General features: G+C 33.0%; 1 protein-coding gene across 7 annotated transcripts in view; it reads left to right on the forward strand.

Moving 5' to 3' along the window:
- Positions 1 to 27666, forward strand: part of PCDH9 (protocadherin 9) — an 858857-nt gene that overhangs the window by 576992 nt on the left and 254199 nt on the right. Inside the window, exon 5 of one of the 7 annotated variants that reach the window (XM_064492888.1) lies at positions 16305 to 18483. The exons of the other annotated variants lie outside the window; for them this stretch is intronic. Coding sequence (XP_064348958.1) covers positions 16305 to 16336 — 32 coding nt within the window. The 3' untranslated portion in view covers positions 16337 to 18483. Of the gene's footprint in view, positions 1 to 16304; positions 18484 to 27666 lie in introns of those variants that run through there. 7 annotated transcript variants of the gene reach the window in all.

The following is a 27666-nucleotide window of genomic DNA, read 5'->3' on the forward strand; positions in this document are numbered from 1 at the left end:
TCCTAGCACGATTAGTTTGGGGAATTAGAGGTTTGAGCGAACTATGAGACCTGTCCTCTTATTCCAAACAGCTGGAACAAAGTGTTAACTGTAATGCAGCCTCTCTGTACCAGTAAAGCAAAATGAAGATACTTTTTAAATACTACATTTAGTTGTTTTACTTTTCCTGCAATGTTTATTCAGATGAGATGTGTGTGATCATATATATGGGAACTTTATAATTATTAAAAAATCAGTATGGTCCCCTTGAAGTTTTAGACTTGGATTGTTTTCCTCAGGCAATAAGAGCAGTTGATGGAAATTACACAATGTATTAAAAGTTTAAACTTAATGATACTGTATAATCTCTTCATAATCAGTTATCATAGACATCTAACTTACAGTTAGATAAAATATTTTTATCAGCTTTTGTATATAGCTCTATCTCTGCTTATCTATCTTTTGTTTTAAAGGGCAAATATGCCGCAGCATAAGCACTTATGATGCATCTTCTGACCCAAATTGTTTCCAAAGGAGCAAATTTCTTTTTTGCACACTCCATTCATTGATTTATTCTGTCATCCAAACATTTTCATTTATTAAAAAAAATTCATTTATTTAAAAATTTTCATTTTTCATTTATTTATTCATACATTTGGAAAATTTTTACCGGCAGCTTCCAATGTTACAGGCTGGATGAAGAAGCATTTTAAAAATGTGCTGTATTTTATTTGCTTTTGTCTACTCAGTGCTCATTCGATTCATGTTTTCTTTGAAAAGTTGTAGTCACATAATAATAATTGAATTGATTATTAAATAGTTCCACAAATGATCAACTCTATTACTAGAAAATTTCCTCAGTCGTTTTTATTATTATTATTATTATTTCCTCCATCATTATTATTATTATATTTTGCTAGTTTGAAAATTTTACTACTTTACAGTAATCAGCAGTCTGCATTGGATTCCTCTTAGCAGATGCTTAAATTTTGGAGTTATTTAACCATAATCAATTGAATCAAGTAAATTTTGAGACTGACTTATTATTACTATGAGAATGCTGATATATAGATATATAAGATGTTGCTCGTGTCTTTATGTGATGTAATTAATTAGAACAGTAGAGAAATTAGGGCTAACTTTTGTAAAATGCAGTACTAGATGCCTGAGGAGGCTTTATTTTGCCTGGTAGTTCAATTGGTAAGGGTCTCATAAATTTTTACCTCCAAGAACTGTAATTCCTAACACATGTTTAATAAAAGAAAAGTAGGACACTACATAATCTGTAACACAGTTGGAACTTTAATGATAGCATGTACCATTTATTGAGGACTTACAATGTGCTAGGCACTGTGATGAATTCTTTTCCTGGCTGAAATCATTCTATCCACATTACAACCTTATGAATTAAGTATCATTTTACCATACAAAAAACAAAGTAACAAACAAACGAACAGGCTTGTATTCTCTAGTTACTGGCTCCAGGTGACCATGCTGATGAGTAGAGGATAGGGTCTTGAATTTAGCTTTCATCTACTAAATTCACTGCCTCATCAAGACATTCCTTAACTAATATTCTATTTTTAACTTTAATATTTTTATATTAAGCAAATACTTTTTCAGTGGAGATATTTAGTGTTTTAACAGACCCTCCTGAAAACCAGTCAGTGTTGAAGTCTTTTGACTATGAGTGGGATCTACCATCTTAGATTAGTCATTAACTAAAGGATTTTGTCCTTCATATCACACAACACGAAAGAATCAACATCATTTTAGTATAACAAATGACTTGAATGTCAATGTGCGAATCGTAAGAAACAGTAATACAGTGGTTTTCACATGCTTTTAACTTTTGTTTAAACAATGGTTAGATGATTTTGATACTAATTTTCAAGTTTCAAATAAAAGAAAAGGCTGCTATTTAGGTTAGCATGGCCTACCTAAATGAAAAACGTTGTCTAGTTAGGTTGCAAATAAAAATACAAGATCCCGTTAAACTTGAATTTCAGATAAACAATGAAAAACTTTTTTAATATGTACCATGAATGACCTGAGACACACCTATACTGAAGAAATACTTGTGCTTATTTAACATTCATATTTAACTGGGTATCCTATATTTTATCTGGCAATCTTATACCTAGTAGAAAATACTGATATTGCCTTGCAATGATTGATTATCGATGCTGTCGGCACACAGACCGCGGTTACAATGAGAGCTGAAAGAAGACTACCGTCCTAAGAAGCAAGCAGCTGTTACCCCAGAATCCCAGTTCTGCTCCCTTCAGCCACCTGTTGCCATCTAATGTATTTATGAGTTTTCCCCTCTTAGGATGGAAGCTCTATGAGAAGTTTTGTTCAGTGCTGTATCCCTTGTGCCTAGAACAATGCCTGCCACACAGGAGGCTCTCAACAAGTAAGTGCTGAAGAAATAGATGAATAAACACAAGAAGTGCTCACTGTGGTTATGCTCATATTAGGTATTCAGCACATATTCAGGAGGGAAATGTATACATTTTTCTTACCAGTGATAGACACACGAAAACTGTTGCAGTGACCCTCTATGCCAGAAGCAGTCAACCGGCCATTTGTTCCCACTGCCTGTTCTCCTAATTCTGATTTTGTGTGGGAAAAAATAAGTAAGTGGTTGAGCCTTGTTCCTCTGCAAGCGCTAATCCCAAGGACCATTGACAAATGAAAGGGCTGCCTGTAGCTTAAAGAGCTGCACGAATTCTGAAGGCAGCCTTTGATTTCCTTTTCACTCCCCTAGACTGCATTTTAGATCCTGCACATCTTGGCAGACTCTCGAGGAGGTGGATACCCCTGTTATCCAGAATAATGAATTGTACGTGAAAAAGTGAACCCAGCCAATGTTACTACTAGGAAAAAAAAATGGTGCTAGCACATGATAAATGAATACTTCTATCCAACACTGGGAATTACAGGAGAAAAACTGCAGTCATTTGAGCCACACATGATATTGTATAATGTTGTGTTTGCATCATCAAGTCTATTAAGATAATGTATGGAGAACATGTTTATTTATCTTGCAAATGATAAATAAATAAAATTGTTAAATAAATAATCAGAGTGCCAGTTCTGCTGAATAGTCTGTCATGTGGACACTTCATTTACTGTTTAGCTGAAGGCTGAACAGGACAGAATAGGAGCCAAGTAGACAATAACTTTTAAATATAGATGAGGCTTTATTATTAAGCCTGTAGTTCATTATTTGTAAGAGCCGCTTGTAAAAGTCTTGTACTGTCCTTTGTTTATTTTTCTCCTTTGTCCTTTTCTTTTATGTCTTTCCTTTCAGAACTTTAATTCAACACTATATTTTGTATTCAACACTATAAAATATCATAGGAAACAAGTGCAAGGAGTCCTCTGTACACTACAAAGAGTTATATGTATATTACTTTTTGATTTTAATTATTCCCAAAAAGTAGCTTCTCCATAAATCCAGTGACTTTGTCTTGGGATAGCATACCTCGGGTCATTTCAGGTACAAATATTATTTTGGTTAAGCATTTGGTCAAACATTTTTAAAATATTGTAAAAGAATCTACAAACCACTCCAGTTCATTTAGGTGTGTGTGCACTAGTTTTGGTAAATTTGCATAGAAGATACATTTGGTGTGCTATAAATATCCAGTAATTAATGTCATCGCATGAACTTAGGAAATTTCAGAGATAATAGTATTTTGAAATATATCTTAGAGCTCAAGGATTTTGATGGCTCACTTTCTCCCAAATCCCAGAAACCTAGTAGATGTCACAGTTTGATCAGTATGTGACCACCTCATCTAGTTGGAACTTTGCTGCCCTATTTAAAAGCAAGTATTAATTCAAGAGAAGATACTGTGGAAAGTGATGCAATTATTGCCCAACCAACAGAGATAACTTTGAGGAAAACTGTGCATAGAAAAATTTTTGAAAAACAAATTGCTAATGAATGTTTTTATTGAGAAGGAGTTTATCATTTATTCTATTTTTTATGTATTTAAATTTTATATGTTAAGCCTATGTTCATTTCTTATAAGGAAAATAACCCTTGTTAATAGTTTAAAAAAATTTTTTTACAGTAGGTTAATAGTTTTTAGTAATCATGTTAAACAATCAGTTACCCATCTGGTCATTAACACTTCTTTAGACGTATATTAATTAGGAGATATATGCTAATTTTGGATGGAAAAATGTATAATTCATAATATATAATAATTTACCTGAAATCATAGAGCTTTCTTTTTTACATTTAGGTAATGAAAAATAGGTTGAATAAAAATAATTATTTGTCCCTTTGTCTCAGTGAATTGACAAAATAAATGTGCACATACATAACTATTTATCTGTCTTTAGACATATTTAAATTATTTTTAGAATATCTATTCTGAAAAGAAATATTACAGTATGAAAAATCATACGTTAAGTCAGGTGCATTGGGAAAACATAGATTTCAACCTGAAAAAGACTCTCTCCCTTTGAAGCATGCAGGAGAACTCGGGGCTGGAGTTGCTGACAAAGTGAAAGCAAGCATCAAATAACACAGTACCAGAGACAGAGAAGTCTGAGAGTGAGGAAGAATGGGGCCAAGGTTGAGTCCTCTCTTTGAGGAGCTGTATTTTGGAATATAAATTTGACAACCTAAAATGTAAATTATTATATAAAAAAGAATGTGTATATTTATAAAGAGGAGTCAAAACATCTATCACAAATGAAAATGAAGTGCATAGTTACAGCCACATCTAATTAAAAAGAAAAAGATTCACTAAAGAAAATCGATAGAATAATAAAACAAATCTAAGTTTAATTGAATAGACATATATTATGATTTTATGTTCTTGTACTTGTAATTTGGTAATATCATATATTTTTTGGTTGATTTTGAACTGCTTAATTAGATAACAAAGTCTTAAATGAGAGAATTTCTGTAAGCAACTAAAACGTAGAACTCTTCAAAAGATAGTTGTCACATACCACACTTTTTAAAAAAACCCTTATGCTTAGAATAAGTATCATAATTTAAACAGAATGTAAAAGAGGCAAAAGGGGGTCTGTTTATAATAAGGAAAATAAATTAAGTAAAGCTTAAATATAATTTTAATACTCAGTGTATGAATTTCAGTGTATATGTTGTAAACGCATGATTATATATTTCTGTGGAATTTCTTGGATGTACATTAAATGAACTAAATTATTTCTCAGTGACCAAGCTATCATTACACTTGATAGGTGGAAGAAACTTCTCCAATAGTATAAGCAAGGATATTTAGAATTTTGGAAGGATGATGCTGAATACATTCAAGGAATTATACTTAGATAAATTCATATTAACTTTAAGTGAAAAAGTTAAAAGCATTTTTATGGTTATCACAGCCACAATCTCCAAGTTACAAGGTAGCTAACCTCCTATCTAAATTAACCCAGCTGTATTGGATTTCTACATGTTTAATAGTCAACCTATGCATAATCATAACTAGCACTAAAATAAGTATTAATCTTTGGAAAATTTTTTAACTCTGCTTTTTTTGAACCCGTATGACTTATTTTCTTGAGTGTGCTCTTAGAATATTTCTATGTGGTAAAACAACCTTTTGAGAAAATGTCAATGCAAATAACATGCTCTATATGCTAAAATATTTGAGTTGATTTTCTTCTGATGCCAATGATGACAGAGTCATGAGAAAGGGTTTACTCTCACAATTAAGTCAATTACAGTTCCAGGAGGTTTGTGGCCTGATTATTTAACTCTTCCTCACCCTTACCAAATAAAGTGCAGACAATTTCACAGTTACTAAGTGAAACTAATATCTGTTTTTAATGTTTGAGTTAATCAAATTAACTAACAAATTAACTGCACTTGTACTATTTGGAGATACCCAAAGTCATTCTCTAGCAAAAGTTCTTCTGAGGAGGCAGTTTATGTTTGTGTATTCTTAAAATACATTTTAAGAAGATCTGCACAGGGCATAGAGAAAAGTTAAATATCTATTTTTTACAAACAGACAAAAGGCACCAATAATCTTTTGCAAAAAATACCTCAAAAAATTCTTTGTATCAGTTGGGAGTAAAATCTAGAGGCAATTAGATCCATCCAAGTACTGTTATGTAAAGGATATGATGCCTGATATGACACATGTGTTTTATGAATAGAATATTATATATAACTTGATTGAAAAAGACACTGCAAATATAAAGCAATATTTTCTTATAATATGAATTCATAGAAGTATACAAATGAATCCCAGCTCTGCCTCTGGGAAATATTTGTTTAATTTGTTCATGGAAACCACTGGAAATGGAATTCTGTAGTCTCCTTCTCTCTCCCTCCCCCCCCTTGGAATGTTACAGTAATTAAGACAATAAAAATGAAAAAAAATCTTAAGGTTAAGTGTTCTCAAGTAAATTAGAGTGCTCCCTGGAACTTGTGTGTAATTTCAGTCTTAGTGCATACATTTAAATTTATATATATATAAAAAAATAAATAAATGCATATATATATATATATATATATCATGGCATAAAGTTAGCTTCTTTAAAAAAACACACACACTTTTAATATATTTGTCTAAAATGTTATTATACATGCATTTTCTTGAACACATAAGGAAGAGTTCATATACTCTGATGCCAATGTCTGTACCAATATCTATAATTACTGTTCATAAAATGAAGCACAAAACAGATATGACAATATAATGCTCTACTTGTGCAGAATATGAAACAGTCCCAACTCCTAATTGCTAGTGTAGGGCAATTAAATGTTTTATCGTGTACTTACACAAAATGTTAGAAGGAAATGTATAATTACATAACTGTTTGGAGAGTTTTTAGTTTGTATTTATCTTTTGTCAGCTTATTAGAAACTGTCACCAGAAATAATATCGGTGGGATAAAATATGATTTTTTTTTCTAGGAAAAAAAAAACATGATTGAAAATCAATACTATCAATTGCTAGACAATCCCCTAGTAGACTCTGGTACTAAACTATTTCGTCTGTGAATTGTCTCACAATGAGTTCTAAAGCCATGGTTCTCATCATAAATCCTTACACTTGAGGTATACATTCTGGAATCCAAATCACTTTGAAAGCCTGCACAGTATATTTAATAGTCCTTTCTTGGTCTGTTGGTCTGATAAACTCATTGGATGTAGTTAGATGCAGGAGAGCTGTTTAACTTCATGTCTGGAGTGCATATTCCACTTGTTCATTTGTACTTTCATTGATTTAAAATTTACTGCAGGTTTATATGTAACTGGGAAGGGAAATGTAAATGAGGTACAGTCTTTATCTGAAAAGTGCTATAATTGAGGTAATGGGTCATTTGAGAGCATATAGCAATCAAGAGGCTTATCATTGTTAAACATTGAAACTGAAACCCAATCCTGAAATCCCTCTTTAATCAAATTTTAAGTAAAATATATTAGGGACAAAAATCTATCACAGAAGAAATTAAAGTACTAAAAGTTTGTTTTCGGTATTTCCCCTCTCTGATATACACAGAACATTCACGTAATCAAGTTGATAGCATTAACATATTTAAAATGATAGTGCAAGGTTTAAAAATTGTTAATTAATGATGTATAATATAATTAAATGTTTTCAAGAAGCAAATTCAGTTGCAAACACAAACAAAATATCAATGTTTCATTTAATAACTTCTAATAGTTGGCAACTATCATGCAAGTAAACCACTAAGTGATACACTAAGCCCTTACATGTTATAAATATTTCTGAATAGGGATTTTAAAATTTGAAGCTTTTTTTTTAATTAAAAAATTCCTCAACCAGAATAAATACATATGGAATTCTCAGAGGAGGATAAAAGGTTTTGTTTTTAAAGGATGATTGTGCAACTATATTTCATAAGTATATCAAGTAGTAAAATAGAGAGCCCAGTTTACATTAATGGACAGTTAAAGAAAATCGTGCTAAATGAAAAGAAACATACAATATCTCTCCATATTAAAGCAGCTTAAAAATGAAAAATTTGAAAGTGTACCCAAAAAATGGTTTTGTAAAAGAAACCATTGAAAGTTTTCACTTAGATGTAAGGAGAAAAGCAAATTACATGATTTTAAATTGTTCACTTTAAGTAATTGTTACAACAAGGAAGCTCTAGGGAAAACTAGCTTTCTCCTAATTATGTGCTACTTTGATTATCACTGTCTTTCCTTTAGAGCAGTTTCATAGATACACTGTACTAATCAAAGCTGTTTCAGTTTAGCAATATAAGGTAAATAATTACAAGGCCAAATACATGAACTCATTCTCTCAAGTTCCTGATGTGGTTCTTATGAGGCATTTATGGAAGATCTGGTAATTGTCCCTTCTCCCTTAAAACTCTTTTTAAATTTATGAATACACCCCTAGTTTTTAATCTCCATTAATGTGTCATGTGCTAAACAAATTTAAGCAAGCACAAAGTTTTGCGTGTTTAGATTAATTAAATCATTAAGCCAGTAGTTGCTATGCTGCGAAATATCCATTTGGCCCTGTTGAATTTATTATCTAATATCTGTGGGCACTGATTAGCAGTTTCGCTCATTATTAAACTGAACTTGTTGCATAAATCAAGGCCCTAAAAAATTACTTAGCATGGTTGTTCCCTGAGCCATTTTTAACCTTTCTTGCTCAAATACTTAATTTATTTTAAAAAAGATAAATATGTATTAATTTTTTGAGTGTTATCTTGAATATAAATTGTTACAGTCTTTGAACAATGTTTTCTCAACTTGTGTATTGTTTCTATATTCCCTTTACACTTACTCTTCCACTTAATATAAAGATAACTAAAGGGGAAAAAAAAGCAAAAAAAAAATTAATCTCTTACATGTTTTGCTACAGCACAAATTCTACTCTTCCATTTTAAAGGGCATCTTTTTTTTTAACATTTTATAAAATAGTTAAATATAAATAGTTACTTGGGGAAAATATGAATCAAGCAAAATGTCTCCTTCCCAGTAAAGTGATGAACTATTAAATAATATATATGGGAGTTCTATCCCATGAATTACAACTGTTTCTCTTGATTTTTTTTTTCTCTTGATTTGACATACTGTTGTTAAGACAAAACAGTGATCCAGTGATAAATAACATTATTCCCACAATCTAATAAAGTCTTTGTCTCATCCATTTACTTAACAGGGTCAACTGTAAAATTCCTAAAAGATTGCAAATAGCAAATATCTAGCAATATGTATTACATATGGAAAAAATGATAATGTAATGTGTCTCTCCCAAATTTATATATATGTGGGTGTGTATATATGTATCTATTATAAAACTGCAAATTTTTGTGAATATGTACGTATAGATATGTATATACATAGACATAAACATACAACCATTTTAATCCCTCTATTTTATTTTTTAAATTCAGGAATTTTTTCTAGAAATTACAGACAATTTTAATTTGCTAATGCATGCATTAAAGAATATTTGTTGAGAAATGGGACAGAGTGTAGATAAATATGATGAAGACTTGATATAAAAATTTTTCTCCTGCCTGGACTGGCAGATATATAGTATTTATCATTTTTGAATGTGTGTGAAATAAAAGGAATCTCTACACAATATGAAATTCAATTTTGCACTTCTTAAACACCTTCAAGATTGGATTGAAACAGGGTGACCTTCTTTTGAATCATGGGAACTCAATATATATTTGCTTTGTTTGTAAAAATTATTGCATACATCATTACATTTTATTATTGTTTAAAAATAATTAATTATTCATGTTTGTGAGCTCAGTCTTTGACCTTGTGCATTTAATATACTATCCAATCCAGTGCATTTTTTAAAAATCCTAGTCTACTAGAGGGTTATGCCAAATTTCACTTTTACCTTGTATGGGCACAGTCTTCCTTGTTCAGTTTATTAGCAAAAGATTCACGTGCTAAAAGAAAAACCTGACACTCTTTGGAGAATTTATATTTATTTATTTCTACACAGACAAGAAATAATTCCTAGATGTTAGTACATTATATTTAGGAATATGATTATCAATGATTATTCCTAAATGTATTCTAATTTATGCCACTAGTACTAAAATGTTGACATATATTTTCTCTCTGGTGAAAATTCCCTGAATTCTTCGTCTCTGATTAATTTTCATCTTGTCAGGGAATTATAATAAGAAACAAATTCTTCTCCCAACCCAGAAATCCTCTGCACCAATGGAGGAGAGAAGGAAAACACTTTTCAGTACCCAATAAGCATTAAACCAAGATGTGCGGGGCATCTAGGTCATCACCTGAGAGAAGGCAAAGAATGCATCTCACTCCGTTGTGCAGACGGGCAGATACCACCCACAGCAGAAATGTTCTCAAGATAAACAAAAATCAGTCCTCAGGTGAGAGGGCTTGATAACACCATTTGTCACACATAATTCAGTGTAACTTTATTTGATAATTGGAGTGACCATTTGTGTTAGCTCATTGGTTTTACCAAGAGGAAAAACCAACTTCTTCCGTCTTTATGATGGGAGGTAGTTCTGTAACCTGCTGAAGTTAGGTTCCTCCCCTCCTGGAGAACAGGGGCGGTACCGCCCTCACATTTACATTTCAAAGAGATGAGTCCCGGGTTCCTGAGAAAGACCTCCCTGGGTCCTAAAGCTGACCAAATGCCTATCTGGTTTTTAAAAGCTTTGACACATAGGTCAAACAAATAGAAAATACTTACAGTTTTAAGTTTCATAAAGTACATGCTCACAAAAAAAAGGAAGGGAGAGACATCTTTTCCCTTATTTTCAGCACAGAGAATTAGCCTCTTAGTCTATATTTTCTCTTGTCCTTATACTATCAACACTATAATTGTTTATTTAATCTGAAATAAATGATCATTACCTTAATTTTGTTTATTTTAACCAATTCTAGTCTGTGTTCATCAATATTATTCCCTCAAGAGCTTTGTCTAATTTCCTGAAAATAAGGAACTGGAATGGTAGTTGCAGGTAGCTTTCATATAAAATTTCAGCTGGATGTTTTTTCAGAGCCAGAGGGTTAGAGGTTTTTTGCTTCTTGTTTGATTTAGAAGATTATGCTCAAACATGGTGAATTGCTAAGTAGACTGTTGTTCTCCTGTCAATGTTATGGGCATATTTTTTCTCTTTTCTCTCATATCACACATTTGTGAGTCATGTTATTCTGACTTCAGAAAATATTTTGCCTTAATGCATCACTTCTAAATTAGCTTAAATTTAGCAAAGCCCTATTTCCAAGCAGATATTTTGTGTCGTTCCATGGTATGTTACATTAATAAAATATAATTACTTGAGTTACGGCATACCATCTGTTACTCCAAACACCATTATCCTTAAAATAATTGTTTAACAATGTATAAAAATACTATATTTATAATGAAAACATTAATTCCTCTGTGTGCTAAAACCTGATGAGTGGTATACTAATGCATAGAAGAATTTGGTGTCATTTAGAGGAAAAGTACTTAGAAAATGTACAGGAAAGAAAGCAGTTTTTCCTGTACCTTCTGAGTCAATTATCAAGAGAAAAATAAACAGAAGTTTATTAACATGTATACCTCATGTATACATGGGTGATACCGAGGAAAAATGAATGACTCCCCAAGGTGCTATCCGTGGAGAGTCTAACAAATTACAAGTCCATTCCATCCTTGGAAAGTGTATTTTTTTATCCTTTGTTTTCAAATGAAAACTTTGGATTAAAAACAAACAGAAACATTTTCCCCTCCTTGCATCAAAAATAATGCTCGCTGCATTTATTTACGTTAGATTATTGACTAATGCTTTTGGGTGTTAGAAACATAATATTTCTGGGTCTGTAACCATTGTCAAGTAATTTTCTTTTATAATAAAACCACCATGTTCTTTACTATTTCTTCAGTGTTTTAAATGATTTTTTATATGTACAGAATAATGGAATTTGGTTGTAAAGCAGTATCTTTTACAAATATAATGTCATCTTTCTTTGTTGCTTTAGACTTTTTGGTCTACATCAGAACCACTTCTTGGGGAGCAATATATATCCCAAGAACTTTATCCCATATCTTCTTTTCCTGCATTTTTTACAATTTCAGATATTAATTTATTGCATTCTTTGTCTTCCACTCCTTTCTCCTGCACCAATATGAAAATCTTCCCTGGTTAATACAATACCAATAAAATTACATTTGACAATGATGAGAGAAGTGCTTTAAGTAAGACAGTCTTCTACGACAAATCTGCTTGTACACATTGGGTGCATATAAGCACTGTATCTAATAAGATAGCAAAAAATGGACCATGCGATCTTAACAGCTATTGATAAATATTTCCAAATTTAGGTAAGGTCTCAGAACTATCAATGTAGATTTGAAGATCTATGATCCACTGTATTCTTGCAATATTCTCTGTCCTGGCCTTTGTTGATGCTACTGTCACCTTTGACTTTAAGGTACAGTGGAAAATAAATGTCTGAAGAATGCTCATTTTGTAGTAAAATAATAGCAAGCCATTCAACTACATTGAAGTGTTAGCTTCTTATATTTTCATTTTTATTTTTTGTCTCTCTTCCATTAATTATTATATTTGTTCATGTGTTTCATTTTCTAAGCAAGCATGTTTATATAAAGTAGTCTTAACCTTTCAATAATCAACTTCAGTAATCAGCTTCTTTTATTCTTGTCATCTCCTTGTTCCATTTCTTTTGAAATCATTCCTCTTAGTCATTTTCCTTAGATGATATTATAGAAAATTAAGCTGTATTTGTCTCACAACAGATAAAATAGATAAAATGAGAAAAAAATTCAAACCAGCTACAGGAAGAATATATGTATCTGGAATAAGACAATATAAAATTCTTCAATTCACTGGGCTTTCTTTCTTACATCTGACTTTCAGGAGAAAGGGGAAAATCACAGAAAACAAAACGAAATTACAATTTCAAAAGCACTCTGTCTTTCTGATATTAGTGTAGATTCAGTGTTAATTTATTTTGCTTTTAATAACAAATCACTGATGTTTTGTATTTCAATAGCACTGCATTCTGAAAGGTCCTGAACTATTGATTAGCTATTAAATATGAGGCAAGAAGCGAGGAAGTGTTAAAAAGACTATTTTAAATTCTTCATTCTTTCTTTCTGTCCCTCTTTCCCTGCACCTCCCTTTTCTTTCACTTTCTGTTGCTGAACCCAAGTACATGTGCCCAATACACAGTGAGGCCAAGCAAACCTAAAGGCTGGATTTGGAACTATGTTTATTGCAGGGACTAACAGGGAGAAGAGGCTCATGTTCAGAAAACCCAAACTCCTGGTGGTTTTTTAGGGAACAGTTTTTAAAGACAGGATTTGGGATGAGGGCTACAGGGGATGTGACTTTCTTCTGATTGGTTGATCTTAAGGTAACAGGGTGTGGTCTCCAGAATCTCAGCCTTCAGGTTCCAGTCAGTCTGGGGTCTACCTGCTTGAGATCAGCATGTAGTTATCAACCTCCACCTGGGTGGGGATCTTAATTTCTGCAGAGCAATTCAAAGACACACATCATACCATTATCGACGTCCTTTCAGGAGGAGTCCTGTGACTCTATTATCCTATCCACTGCTTGAGCCTGTTCTGTAGAATCCGGGAAGGCCTAGGAGACCAAAGCCTTTTTCCCCCTACAAACAGGAAACAGGGGACAAAGAAGGGCTTTTGTACCCTCGAGGGTCCCACAGGGTCCTGATCAGTCTCACTGTCTTTCTTATTAAAAGCTTAACAGTGAACTCTGAGTTAACAAGTACATTAGATTCATCATAGTGAATCATGCCTAGCATTCTAGTTCACTAAAGTGGTGTTCTACTTGTTTTGTGTCTTGTGGAACGTAAACCATGAATTAAAGGTGAGCTTAGTCCAATCACATTCAGGATAGAAATAAAGACGCTATCTTGTGCTTATTTGTACTCCATGTATTGAGAGATACTGCTAAAAAGAGACTCACATCAGATTTAAAGTCTGAAAGTCCCTCTGGATGGTGTACGATTCATTAAATAGCTGACCTTCTCACATAAGCAGCAGATGTTTTCAATTTTCTCTTTTCATTGTCATGTTTTCAGAAGCTACTTTTCTATGAAGATTGTCCTGAGAATACACTTTGCGTTTTGTAATGTTAGTATTTAATGTTGAAAATAGTACAGATATTTTTCTTCAGTATTTTATTTTATCACCTTGTTTTCCTTCCACTATAAATCTCTACCCCATTACTTTGCATTCAGGTAACTATATCATCAGAATTGTATAGTATTTCAATATTATAAAGCCTGTAACCATGGCAGATTTTTTTTTGGCTTTATTCAAAATTCATTGTTGTTAGATAATTACAAATTAAAATATGTTCCAGGCCTATTGTAATTCTGTCTGAGTCAGCTCTTCTTCCCTTGAAGTTTAAATCATAGCTGATCATTACTTGTTACATGCTAATTGATTTCTGTTTAATTTGGCTTCTTTCTGTATTGCAGTACATCATACTGCTTGACAAGACTCCAAAAATGAGATTTTGCTGTTAGTTTTTCTTTTAAGATAGTTACTAGCTGTAGGTAAAAGTTTAGCTCATATTGGCTTAGTTTCCATACTATAATTTCTTTTCATGTGATTCATCATAAGGTAAAATAAGAAATATATTTTAGGCCAAATATATTATTACAAAATATTGACATGCAGAGTTCCATAAGGTATATGATATTCCAGATAAACTGACATATCACAGTTGCCTTATTTTATATACAAAAACAATAAACAATGTCTCATATCAAAATAATTAGGAAACAGATAAATGGATGATGTATTGATGACTATGCTTCCTGTGGGACATCAACACATTTCTATGGAATGTTTTTACCTGAAATAAATGTAGAAAACAGATTTTTGTTTGATTATCATAGATTAACATTACTTTGTAATATTAAATAATAAAGAGCAACTGAGGCACATATTTTTAACATCAAATATAAGATTGCCTATAATTTTAATGTAATTTTGTATTTTTTTAAATCATGGCTTCACAGAACCCAGTACATATTTTAGGATTAATTTGGATACCTATATTAAAAGAATACACTTACATTAAATTACCACATTTTATTATATTTATATTATATATTTAATGAAAAGAGAATAAAAGACTGTAAGACAATAAATCAAAATATAGAGCTATATGTAAAGGAAATATATTTTCATCTAGTGAGATAGATAATGAAGTATACTTCCACTTTTAGATTTAGCTTTAGCTTTGGCATTGCTGAGTGTAAGTGGGAAAGGTAAATTTTAAAAAACAGTGTTTTCAACCTAAATTATGGCTGTGCAGCAAATAGCAAAAGCAAACACTGAGAACAGTTTTCACTGAATAGTTGTATATTTCAATTGATAATTTCCAGTAATTTTCTGAAAATGATAGAAGTAGGTTTGACTGAGATGTCTTTAAAGGGATCCTCATTCTCTGCACTTGTTGTTCCCAGAACTTTATTATTTCCTACCCTGATTCTAATTTTCACTTGGTTAAAAAGTCAACCAATGAATTTAGATAGTCCCAAAAAAAGACTCTATCTCATGTCTATTATGTTAACTTTTTAGAAAGTAAGTTCAAGAGAATGGTTCTTTTTCTCTTGCTAGTTACATAGATTTTTCAATAGTACTGAAGGCTGAATTACTCATATGCATCACCACTCTCTGATATTCAGAATGAGGATAATAAGAGGCTTAAAATATCTGTGGAATTAAATTGTTAATTTTTGTTCATTTAGAAGTTTTAAGGTTTAAAAAAAATCTGTGCTTAGGAATTTTGGTGGCAAGGAGTCTTTAGGACTTCTAAGTGCTTTTTCCTTAATGTTCTTTTAAATATATCTTTAGAACAGTAGTTAGAGATAATAATTCGATTAATAACTTTTAAAAATTCAAGAATTTCTTATCTATGCCTCGAATTTAAACATTATCACATGTTAGTTAAACAACCACTATGGAATACAAATGTAATCAATTTTGTTGGCTTGAATAATACAAACTTATATAAATGTATAAAGAATAGGAAATCTTAAGCAGCACAAAACAAATTTACATAGCATTTATAGAAAATGGTAGATAATTTATTTCTCTTTTAGAGTTCTTCCTATTTTTCCCATTTGAGTTATCATTTTTATATGGACAAAATCAATAAAACTCTGCTTTTAAGTGGCCTGTGAGGCATTCCAGTCATTTTTTGACATGACATAAAACATTTGATTCTGCTTTCTTAAATAGCTGTGTGAAATTACTGGAGTCACATAATTTCCCCAGATGTAAGGTTATTCAGTTTGACTATCCTGTGTATTCTCAAACTTTTAATTTCTTCAATTATAGAACTTTTCAATCATGTGCAGTATTACTTGTGATATAAAACTGCTGTGTAGTTGAAGACAGGACAAGCGAAAATGAACCCAGCCTGGTGTCCTTCCCAGAACCATCCCAGCTCCACATCACAATGAAGACCACCTCCCAAGGGACCCCCAGGGGCCTCTGAGCTCCTGGGAGTCCGTGGAACAGCAGCTCTCAATCATGCCCTCCTACACAACTATCCATACAGCTACTTTAAAATTAATCTTTTAATATTGCGATTTCACCCTACAATTTTGTTGTAATGAAATAACTTGTCAGAGTTTATTGCTTTACTTCAAGTACTTAATCTGTAAAGGTCAGTAAGATTTAAAAGAAAGGTAAGTATATACATACTTCATTTTTAAAGTCATGCAGTAATTCTTCAATTAATTGGGTTTAAAGATTAGGACATATCCAAACCTTTTTTTGGAACTGGAATAAAGAGCCGACCACTGAAACAGCGTTTCCTGATTTAGGTAAAAGTGAACATTTAATATGATAGCCAGATGAAAAGAGAACTAAGGCAAAAAAGTATGGGAAACCTTTCAGAAGTATTGATTAGTAAGTAATTTAAAAGTCAACCTCTGTTCCTAGTCTTTCTTTGTGAAACAGTGGAAAGTTAAAAAAAGTTCTTATAACAATAGATTTGTAATTGCCCTGGAAAAATTGGGTTTTTCTCTGTTATTTCATCATCTCAAGGTACTGTCTGCATTAGAACCCCAAACCATACAATTATATAAAATATATTATGCTGTCAGCTATATTGAGTTTCTATGAATTATATTCAAGGAAAGAACTTATTTAATCAGTTTTAAATATAATCTGTAGGAGTTTTATCCTGTATATCTTTCTCCTCTGAATGTAGAAATGAAAGACAAGGTGTGACAGATCTTAGGGCGAGGAATTTATTTAGAAATTTTTGTATACATAGGCTTTCATTTTCTTTACATTTTCAACAGTTTAATAAACATGTGAAACATGCGAGTATATATATGTATACACACCCCTCCACACATGTAATAGAGGTTCTCTCCTTTGAGTGCAAAATAAAATAAAAAGTAATAACAGTAAAAAGCCGATGGGCAAAAATTGATTCATAAATGAGATGGTGGCATTCATCTCAACGCTCTTATTGGAAACCTAAATCTCAGTAAATTTGTAGCCTAAGGATACAATGGGCTTAAAGGATTTCTGTCTCTGAAGAAAAATTAGAAGGCCTTTGAGGTAAGGTAAATGGAAAAGGTTGTTTGGGCAAATGTGGAGCTCCAGCACTATTAAATGTTAAGCACCATCAGGGGGTATCTCAGTCATTAACAAGAGTGGCATGTGGGAGATTGTTTCAAGCAGAAGAAAAATTATAGATGGCTATGTGAAGGTGGCCCAATGCCATGGGGAAATTCTGTGAAGCAAGAAATGATTTTTTTACAAAGTTATTGTTAAAAAAAAAAATGAAGAGGTTGCGGCCATTTCTTTCCTTCTTTTGCTCAGTATCCTAGAATATTAAAGGACAAAATAGTTGTGAGAGGGAAGGGGAGAGAAAGAGAGAGAGATGAGTGACATTCAACCAAAAATATATGGACCACTAAAGATGTAAAAATTCAAGAATATCATACTCTGTTTAGCATTCTTGATTGTTTTCACAATTTTGGTTTGAAAGTGAGTTTTATGCATAATTTAAAAATCTTGAAGAGTTTTTTCTATGATATTGTAAGTTAACTTTTGCTGCACCACTGTAAAATGCTTTCCTTGGGAAGGAATCATTTGAGATCTAATTCAGGAATTTTGCCTGAGATTGTGTTAGAAACTTGAGCACCACACGCACATGCAGAGACTGTATTTTGAGGAATCTACTTTTTCAGGACACTAGGACATTCACCTGCCAATTCTGAGAAATACCCTGGGATTCAGAGCTGGAAGTGTGTAGTGATGACATCCATAATGTAAATGTCAGTTGTACTAAGGTGGGTTTACCTTCAGAATGTTAATTCAGTATTACTTTTGGATGTCTCTAAAAGAATAGATCAAAAGTTGGCAGTCAATGAAGATGATACCTAAGATCATTTTTAAAATAATTTGTTACTCATTTTGTTTGTTGTATGTTTGTATATTTCTTTGTCTGTTACTTACTTGATTTATACTATATTCCAAGCAATAGCACATTTATTTTAGATTTTCCTTTAAATAAAATATATTTATGTGGTTAGGGAGTTAATAATGATATGGTTCAATCAGCACAATCAGTTTACTTTAAAAAAATGTTGATATCATGATGAGATGATTTTCTTTCAACTTATTTTTGGAAATAACAGATTATGTTAACCAGGGACTTTGAATTTATTTCCAGATTGGCCATTTAAAATTTCTAATCCTGAACACATTATGTAATAATTTTATGGTAGGTTTTTTTTCCCCCCTAGTCAGGCTGTTTGTAGTTCTTCCCATAAAGAGGTAGCAAAGTGTAGGCATGTTGGGATTTGCTCTGTTTTGCTGCTGGGAACCCTGAGACTTCCATTCAAAGAAGCTTAGGCTAACCTCCTGGAGGATGAGAGCCAGAAGCACTCCAGCTTCCCAGCTGAGCCCAGACCCCAGCTGATCCATCCAGTGACTTGCAGAAAAGGCTAACAGCTTCAGGGTTAGATCCATTTCATCAGAAATGTATACAATGTCACAGTGATTACTTTCTTCCAAAAGGCATTACTTGAATTGAAAATGGGTCAAGTTTAAAAAAATCTGTGATTTTAATCTCAACATTTCAGCTAATATGATTCTTTTTTGTAAATATTATATATTATTATTTTGGTTCTCTGATCATTTTCACTTTTTCAAGTGTGATGTCTTTAGTCTGCCTAAATTCCAATCTGTCATTATGCTAATATTTTCCTACTTTTAGTTCATTTATGTTTATTGCTCCCTGAATCTATTGGAGAGTCTAAATCAACTCATCAATGCATTATTTCTGGTGTATTTAGCAAGTGTATGAGTGACACTCAGATGTGAATGCTTTCTCTTGCCCTTATCCCATAGAAAGAACTTTGTATTAAAGGTCTCTGTTTGATGTGGCTTGAAATGGAGCAAGCTTGTATCACAAAGGTGTAGATAGTGTGCTAACCCAATAATAGAGTTGACCCAAGATAAAGCACTCGCTTAATGGTCTCAGCTTGAAACACAGTGTTGGCCACAGAAGAACAGAAGACCTCTTTTAGTCTCTTTGTCTTAGGTCAAAATTGAAACTGCATTTGTTGGTCGTATATTCAGGTACTAAGATCATTTGTTCAACTGTACTCACCACAGTACAGTTCAAGGTTATAGTTAGTCCTTTAAAAGCAAAAAAAGGCCAGCATCATGACAAGCCACTTCTAAGGTCTTCTGATAGAACAGTGTGAGGTCATCTTCAGGTCCTCTCTAGTGTCAGTATCTCTAGCTCTTAGTACAATGTGATTACTTTTTTAAGATAAAATAATGAATAATAGGGAATATGTTAAAGGGTTTGATTTATAAAATATCTCTTTTAAGTTCTTCAATGAATAGATAAAATACTCTTTAAAGTAACCCATTTTATTTTAAAAAATTGATAAGGCAAGGAGCAATCTTGTTGAATTTCACTTATTCAGAAAGTTCTGTCAGGAAGGCTGATATAATTTGTTAGTATAGAGAAAGGGAGATACAACTTCAATTAATTTTAATTGTTTGCACTTGATATTTGCATAAGGGATATAAAGTACTAGTTACACTAGAAAAATACCTAGTTTCAACTTCTCACTGATAATCAACACTCTACACAGTCCAAAGACAATTTATTTTTCTTGTTTGTTCGAATATGAACAATACACTCTTACAACATGCACCCCTATATTTCAGTCTCCCAAAACTACTAATTTTGCAATTCATGTGCTTTCCTAATTATCTTCCTTTGTGTAAACTATTTCCTCTAACTAGAATGACCTCAACACTTTCTCTTACATAACAGAGATTTATTTCTCTTTAATTTAAATACCACCTTCTTTTTGAAGTGTCCTTAGCTTATTTCTAATTGGAATTAGGCCATTTTTCCCATATTCTTAAGATAGATGTTACCATTTTTAACATTTATAAAAACTTCCTCCTACTTTAATTATGACCCTCTAGAGGTCAAAGACATTATTTTGTCCCCTTCTCTATCAACCAACATGACTTACACATTTTTGGAGCTAAATAAATGCTGTTTGAAGTGCATTTAATGACACTTTCTTAACAACTTAACATAATGAAGATAATTCTGAGAAATATTCAGGATTTTTTTTGTGGTGTTAGAGATAAGTGAGAGATATATGACATTTAGGGTTTAAAATGATTATTATAGCAACATAATAAATTCTCTGAGCCTGAAGTAACTGGAAATTTTAAATGAATCACCCATTTAAGTGATGCATGGTAATATCTCTACTTTGGCCAATAATTTGGTAACTTTTTAATTCCCTACCAATCAAAATGGAAAGGTGTGAGCTGTTTGTATTATTAATATTTGCTTGTAATCTAGGACTTGTGGACTTTCATGGCAGTCTAGCAATCATGATCTGTTTCATACTTAAAAACACCTCTGCTGAGTAGATATTTTATCAGGATGATTTGAGAAGTAGCTTTCTAGGCTTTTCCATGAAATATTTTCTACCTAAATAGCATAGCTTCTTTCTAGATTAATAAAATGACTAAATAGAGCATGGGATGATAAACCCTTTTGAAAAGTTTTAATCTAAATATTGAGTCAGTAATCTGGTGGTAAGAAAGTATTATCAAGTAAATGAAAATGATCGCGATCTCATAGGCAGGTACACAGATGCATTTATCTTTCTGAAGAGAGTATCCATTTCTTTAATCAAATTGTCAGTGGTCCATGACACTGAAATGAACCACTCCAAGAAAAATAAACACGCACATACTCATAAATTTGCATGCAATTTCAAGAACATTCTAGAGCTGATGTATGGATCTTGTTTTGTGGGGGACAAAAATGAGATTCAAGGAGAGAAAGTCAAATTTACAAAAATAAATAAATAAATAATAAGGCAGTCCAAACTAACAGAAATGAGGGCTATAGAACCCTAAGCTTATTGTTGGTGTTTTGGTGAATGAGAGATCTAAACTACATGAGAGATAATTTCAGTTATCTGGGCGGAGAGTAAGTAGAGGATTTATGTCTGGAGCCCAAAGAGAGTTTGTGAAATGTAAGGAAATATTAACAAGAATTGATGGACAATACCTGCCCTCAGAAGAGTATTAAGGTGGAACCAAGATCTTGCTTCAGCCTTTGTAACTTTTATTCTGCTACTGAGAAAGAGATTTTATAATGGATTCCACTAATGGTGAACTGGAGCTTAAAGAAGACAATCCATTTATGATTCCCAGTCTGGCTGTCTGTTTATTTTTACGTACTACTTATGTAGTTTTGACCACAGAGTACTAGTCTTGCAGGTCACTGGACTTAGTGTTATCAGCATTAGAAATGCTTTTATAAACACATTCTAAATAATTGCACAGAGTGTTGAACATCGAAAAGGGATGTCTGTTAATTTTTCTTAAGAGATAGTAAAAGAACAAGACTGTCTAGTACTAGCAACCATCAGTCAACTAGTTAATATTTTATCCTTAGTATGAAAACAATTTCTTGAGATGAGTGAAATACCAGGATGGTTATTGAAATTGTTTAATGACAGTTTAATTTACCCAGGTTGTTCTTAGAATAGGTGCCATCAGAAGAAAGAAATAATCTTATTTTCTCATGTGGAATATAACAGCGTGAAACTGTAAAGGTAAGCCAAAATTATTATTTAAAAAAAAATAGAATACAATTTTTTGTCCTTCTTTTAAAAAATAAGAGTACCTTTTTATTTTAATCTCATTATGGTAGGTTAGGTGTGTAATGATATACATGATATACACTTTGGTCTCAACACATTACCCAGAATGACTTGATGGAGCGTAGGATTCTCACTGGCTTTCAGGAGGAAGATTTAAGTTTGAGACTGACTGAAAGAGGGCGTGAAGAGAAATGGGTTAGTTGATGGTGTGTTGCATATCCATATGCATAGTTATTATGCGGACTAGATGAGGTACGTTTTTCAAGATCTAATAGGATGACTGGCAGACTGTGTAAATTTTGTATTATTATGTAGATCTCTGAGGCAGAGCTTCGAGCAGGAGGCATCTGAAACCACAAAGAGGCTGAAGAAAAAAATGTGAGACAGCCTCTGTCTTGCTAATTTTCATAGCAGCACCTGGCACACCACTTCTTGGTCACACGTGGACTCTGATTCAATTTCTGTGGTTGAAATCTGAATCTTTGGAGGAAATCTTACAGTAATTATATGATTCGGCTTCGAAAAGAGAACTTCCTTTTGTTAAGTTTGATGTCATGAGTTTCCTTTTACTAGTCTTTTATCTGTCCATTTCCTTCCAGTGTAAGTTTGTTGTCCCGAGGAGTGGAAACAAATGCTATAATTAAAAGCATCTCTGATAACATTGGACTTCAGGGAATTCACTTTTGCACTGTGCATCTTCTTTGGAAGAGAAAACCCACAACAGATGGTGTGTTTAATGCTAATCTCCTTATTATTCACCACCCAGTATTGCAGGAGACCTTCACATAGCAAAATATGGCCTGGCTTAAAAATTGTGCTGTCTTGACAATTAATTTATCCCACCCATGGAATGCTACTGACTTGCTAGTGACCATAAAGTCTTAAGACTTTGATTTGCCTTTTGAAATTTGTTCTAGAAAGCTAAACCAGAATATCTTTACACATTTTCACTGGAATTCAAAAAGTACGACTTTATGGTTTCTATTTGCTTCCAAGGTGAGGCATAACTCTTTTTTTGATAAAGCTTAATAGCTCTCATAGCATTTAAAAAATGGGAATACAAGTATTTGAAGGAAGAATTAGGGTCTCTGAATGTAGGAATATCTGTAGAAGTGAAGATTGGCAAGACTATGGCCAAGAGTTCACACTCACTGACCATATCTGTGATCACTGACCAACCCCTGCTTAAGAAAACTCTCACCCATTGGAAGTCTCTTACATTTCCACTTTTGTCCTCTCCTCCTGCTCTGATCCTCCTAGGCTATTTTCAACATCAGCTTGAGTCTATAGGAGAAAAATTGTCAACATTGACATGTCAATGCTTGAGCTTATTGTATATTTAACAGCTTTATTAAGATACCATTTGCACACCATAAAATGTACTCATTTAAAGTGTACGTTTCCCTAGTTTAATATATTCACGAATATATTGCAGTCATCAATGCTCTCAATTTTAGAATATTTTCATCAACCCCCAAAGAAGCCCATACCCATTAGCAGTCACTTCCCACCACTACCAGCCGGCATGCCTTAGAATTTGGCAATATTTAGCACTCATACAAGGTTTAAAGACTTTTTCCACATGTGGATTATGGTGATATCTGACATATACTTGTTTAATAAGCATTTTATTGAATATCTCCCAGGTGTCAGACAGAATGGTAGGTACAGAGGGTAGAAAAATGAATAGATAAATGAAATGAATACTAGGCCTCAAGCAGCCTAGTAAGAAATAAAATCGTATATGCCAATAATTCTAGAAAAATGAGATAATTTAACAAAGATGTTTTCAATTATTGTGTAATCTCAAAGGAAGTTTTGGCTAAATTTACCTGGGGTAGGGAAACATAAAACTTATATGCATATACTACAAGAAATTATTTGTTACCTTTTAATCAAAACATATATCACATATAATGCTGACTGATGTGGTTTATGTCAGGCTTGAATCCATAGTCTTTTGAGATGTATAGATCCTAGTGATCCTGAAAACTTGAGAATTCAAAGATACATTTTCATTTTCAAGAAAGATATTTGAGCGTCTTCAAAAATCTTATTATTCAGATCTAATTTTGACTCCAGAAATATTTCCTGGGTTTAAAAAATTATCTCCAAGATCAATTCATTAAACATGCTATGGTGAGAGATCTTTAAAGATTGTTTTTTCTAAGTTAATAGTTAAGAATACTGATTTTGTCAGCTAGATCTAAAATAAATCCTACCTTTGTCATTTTTCTTTCTCCTTACTTTCTTTTTCTCTTCAAATATTTGAGGTATTTCAATATTTGTGTGCCAGGCACTATTTTGGATTATTATTTGACAGTCAAGCTACTTCAAAACATTGTTTGGAATAAGATGGGTGTAAATAAATAAGCCTACTTTTTATCATGTTGTTTAGTGAAACAACACTATTGATTGATAGCTTTCTTTCACCTCCTGTCTCCACGTCATACCATGGGATCAGAGGTCCAGGTTGACAGCAGAATTTTTTGCATAGGGAGTTTGTTTTTCCACCACTGGTCCACATTTTTCTCATAACAGCTGTTTTCTCATTCATGTCTTTGACCTTCAGTAAATGAATGTGGCAGTATTTTGTTTGGTGATTATTTAATGTTTCTTGTCCCTGTTGTGATATTTTTTCCAGCTTGAAGTTTAGCATTTTGGCTGCTGATATACTTCAGTATATTTATATGAAGCCATTTTATGTAGTAGATTTTATGATCTCCATTATGGAACACTTAATATGATTTATATATTTATATTTTAGTTGTGGTTAATGGCTACTGCAGAATAAAACTAACAGGAGCATCAATTTTGGAAGAAAGAGTTCCCTATTTATTATGCATGCCAAAACTACAGACAAAGCAATTAAGAGACCATGTACCTGTAGAATGGAGGGGCTTCTATTAAATATACAGTTTCCATGGTTATAAAAAGTGGGAAGGCATTTACTCTAGAGGTCCCGGCCCCTGTGTGTTGATCACTAAGTCTCCCTGACCTACACTAGCAGGAAAGTGGAGGCCTAAAATGAGTGTCTCAAGTGGGGATCAGTGACAGAATTAACAGTGACCTAGCCTTGCTGAGATAGTTAAGCAGCAGTCAGATGTGCAAAGGTTAAAAAAGTTTTAAGACTGACTGAAAATTCAAGAGATGAAGGGGTGTGTGGTTACTTGTCAGAGAACAATCTGAACTCAAACGGTCCCTCCAATGCTCGCTGAATGTATCATGTTACCTCATATTACGTACCCTTATGTTATCATCATTGTGGCTGTTTTTAGCACTGTTTTCACAGAAGTATATATGCTGGAAATGGAATGTTCAATGGATGGTCATTGTTCATTCAAAGCTTGACTTTCCGTTTCTTCTACTTAACTCGTGGACTATTGGAGACACACTGTAGTCTCTAGCTCTGGCCATTTGCTTCTCAGAAATTATGCTTGAGATGGAAGCAGTTGAGATCCCTGTTTTAGAAGTTGCTATTGTGAGCAAGCATCCTAGTTGAACCGTCCCCATGGGTCAAGCCGATAGCCACTCAATAGATGTCTTGAGCGCTCACCCATGCCCTGAAGCAGGCTGACTCCAATATTTCATCCTCTCACTGCCCTGCAGAGTGAGCAACTATTAACTTCACTTGGAAGATGAAAAAAATTGCAGGTCATTAAACTTGAGTGATTTGTCTAAAGGCAGGCAGCTGACACTCAGTTCAAAGTGTGCTCTCCCTGTTGAAGCCTCACGGCAGATGCTCCTCCCTGAGCAAAGACGTAGCACATTTGGGATAAGACGGCAGGAGCCCAGGTGGAATGATGTCTTCCTCGAAGCTGAGGAACATTTTTACAAGTTATCTAAAAGAGTACAAGGTTCTAGCTTATGTGGGTTTTTAGAAATATTTGTTTTTAGACTTGCTTCAGGTGTCTCCATGGAGGAAAGTGAATGCATCAGGGAAATATTCAGATGATCAGACTTTTAGATAATTTATATTATCTCTTGATAGAGATATATTTTGCTTTTTACATAGAGTCTAACTTGGGTCTCCAGCTGATTACTGGTTGTGAGAGGAGGAAAGCACCAGAAATTCATTTGTGATCAGTTTTCCCACCTTTACTTCGGCATCAGCACTTTAAGAAATGATAAATCTCAGGCAAGTTTATCAGCTGAGCTTACAGTTAGTTGTGTGTCCTATTTTTCAACTTTTCACGCATCTGTCACCTTCTAGGTTTTAGCCAAGTTTGCTGAGCATCAGAATCCTCAGTCACGAAAGTGCTAAAATCCATAACTTTGAAAACCCTCTTTTAACCGATAACTAATGCTCTTCAACTCAAGTGGAACTGCAAAACTTAAGAAAAGGTGAAAGCAATCCACTAGCAGTGAACCAGGCTGCTTCTATTTCAATTTCTTTGAGGATACAAAAGTAATAAAAATATAGATATGAACTGCACATCCTATGCGGTGTATTTCAGTCTTACCAACTAAGGAAAAGGACCAAATTCTAAAATCGGTGTCGAAGCATCCCAAATTGTCTGACAGTATAAGTATTTTGCACTCCAAAGGCAGAATTCATATAATTTGATAATGTAAATATTATTTCAAAAATGTTATTAGTTAAACAAAATTAAAATTTAAATTTAAATTTTACTTCCATTATTCATTTCTGCTTTTATTATTTACTCAATAATTCCTGTTCCTGAAATCCAGGGTAATTCTATCCTTAAGATAAATCAATTCTGAAAATTTTTTTTTAAAGATCCATCTTAATTTGTATACCAATTGGCAAAGAGTATACATGATAATATTTATAGTTTAAATTGACTGTATATTTATTTGTTAGTAGACCAGTTCACTGAAGAAATCTGATAGAAATATCTTCCTCTGAATAAATTCGCTGATGGGTTAGGCCTGCTTTTATTTTAATTACCCAGAGAAGCTACTTCTCAATCCTATGGTAAAGTACTGCATCCACTTTTTCTCTAGCTTCTTTTCTCCTAGGATACCACTCCATGCAAGAATGGGAAATTGAAAAGGAGTAGGATTGTGGCAAAATAATTGATGTCTTTTTAGGTTTTCCCCATGAGAATGTTCCCATAATAGCTTAAATTCCCCTGATTTAGGTTTCACAGTTTAACTTGTCAATATGTAATTATGATTCCAAAACAAAACAGATTACTTGGTGGTTATGGTGTGGATGCTGTCATGCTGAATGAAAAAGAAGCATTGGCTCGACGAAGGGAGTGTCTCATTAGTAGCTTCTTATTTAATGATCTACCAAGGTCAGGACTCTAACTGTGAATTCTATCTTTAACAATCTTGAGTAAGATTCCTCCAGAGGCTCTGTAATAGCTGTAAAGGTTTGAGTCTACAACCTTAACTTTGACTGCTCCAATTATGGGCATTATAAAAAGAAATATAATTTTATATACATAGCAGTAGGCGGGGGCGTGTGTGTGTGTAAAGAAATCTGTATATTCACATATAATACCTCATCACAATGAGCCACCTACCTCATTTATAATGAACAT

Source organism: Camelus dromedarius, chromosome 13 (genome assembly GCF_036321535.1).
Source record: "Camelus dromedarius isolate mCamDro1 chromosome 13, mCamDro1.pat, whole genome shotgun sequence".
Classification (NCBI taxonomy): domain Eukaryota; kingdom Metazoa; phylum Chordata; class Mammalia; order Artiodactyla; family Camelidae; genus Camelus; species Camelus dromedarius.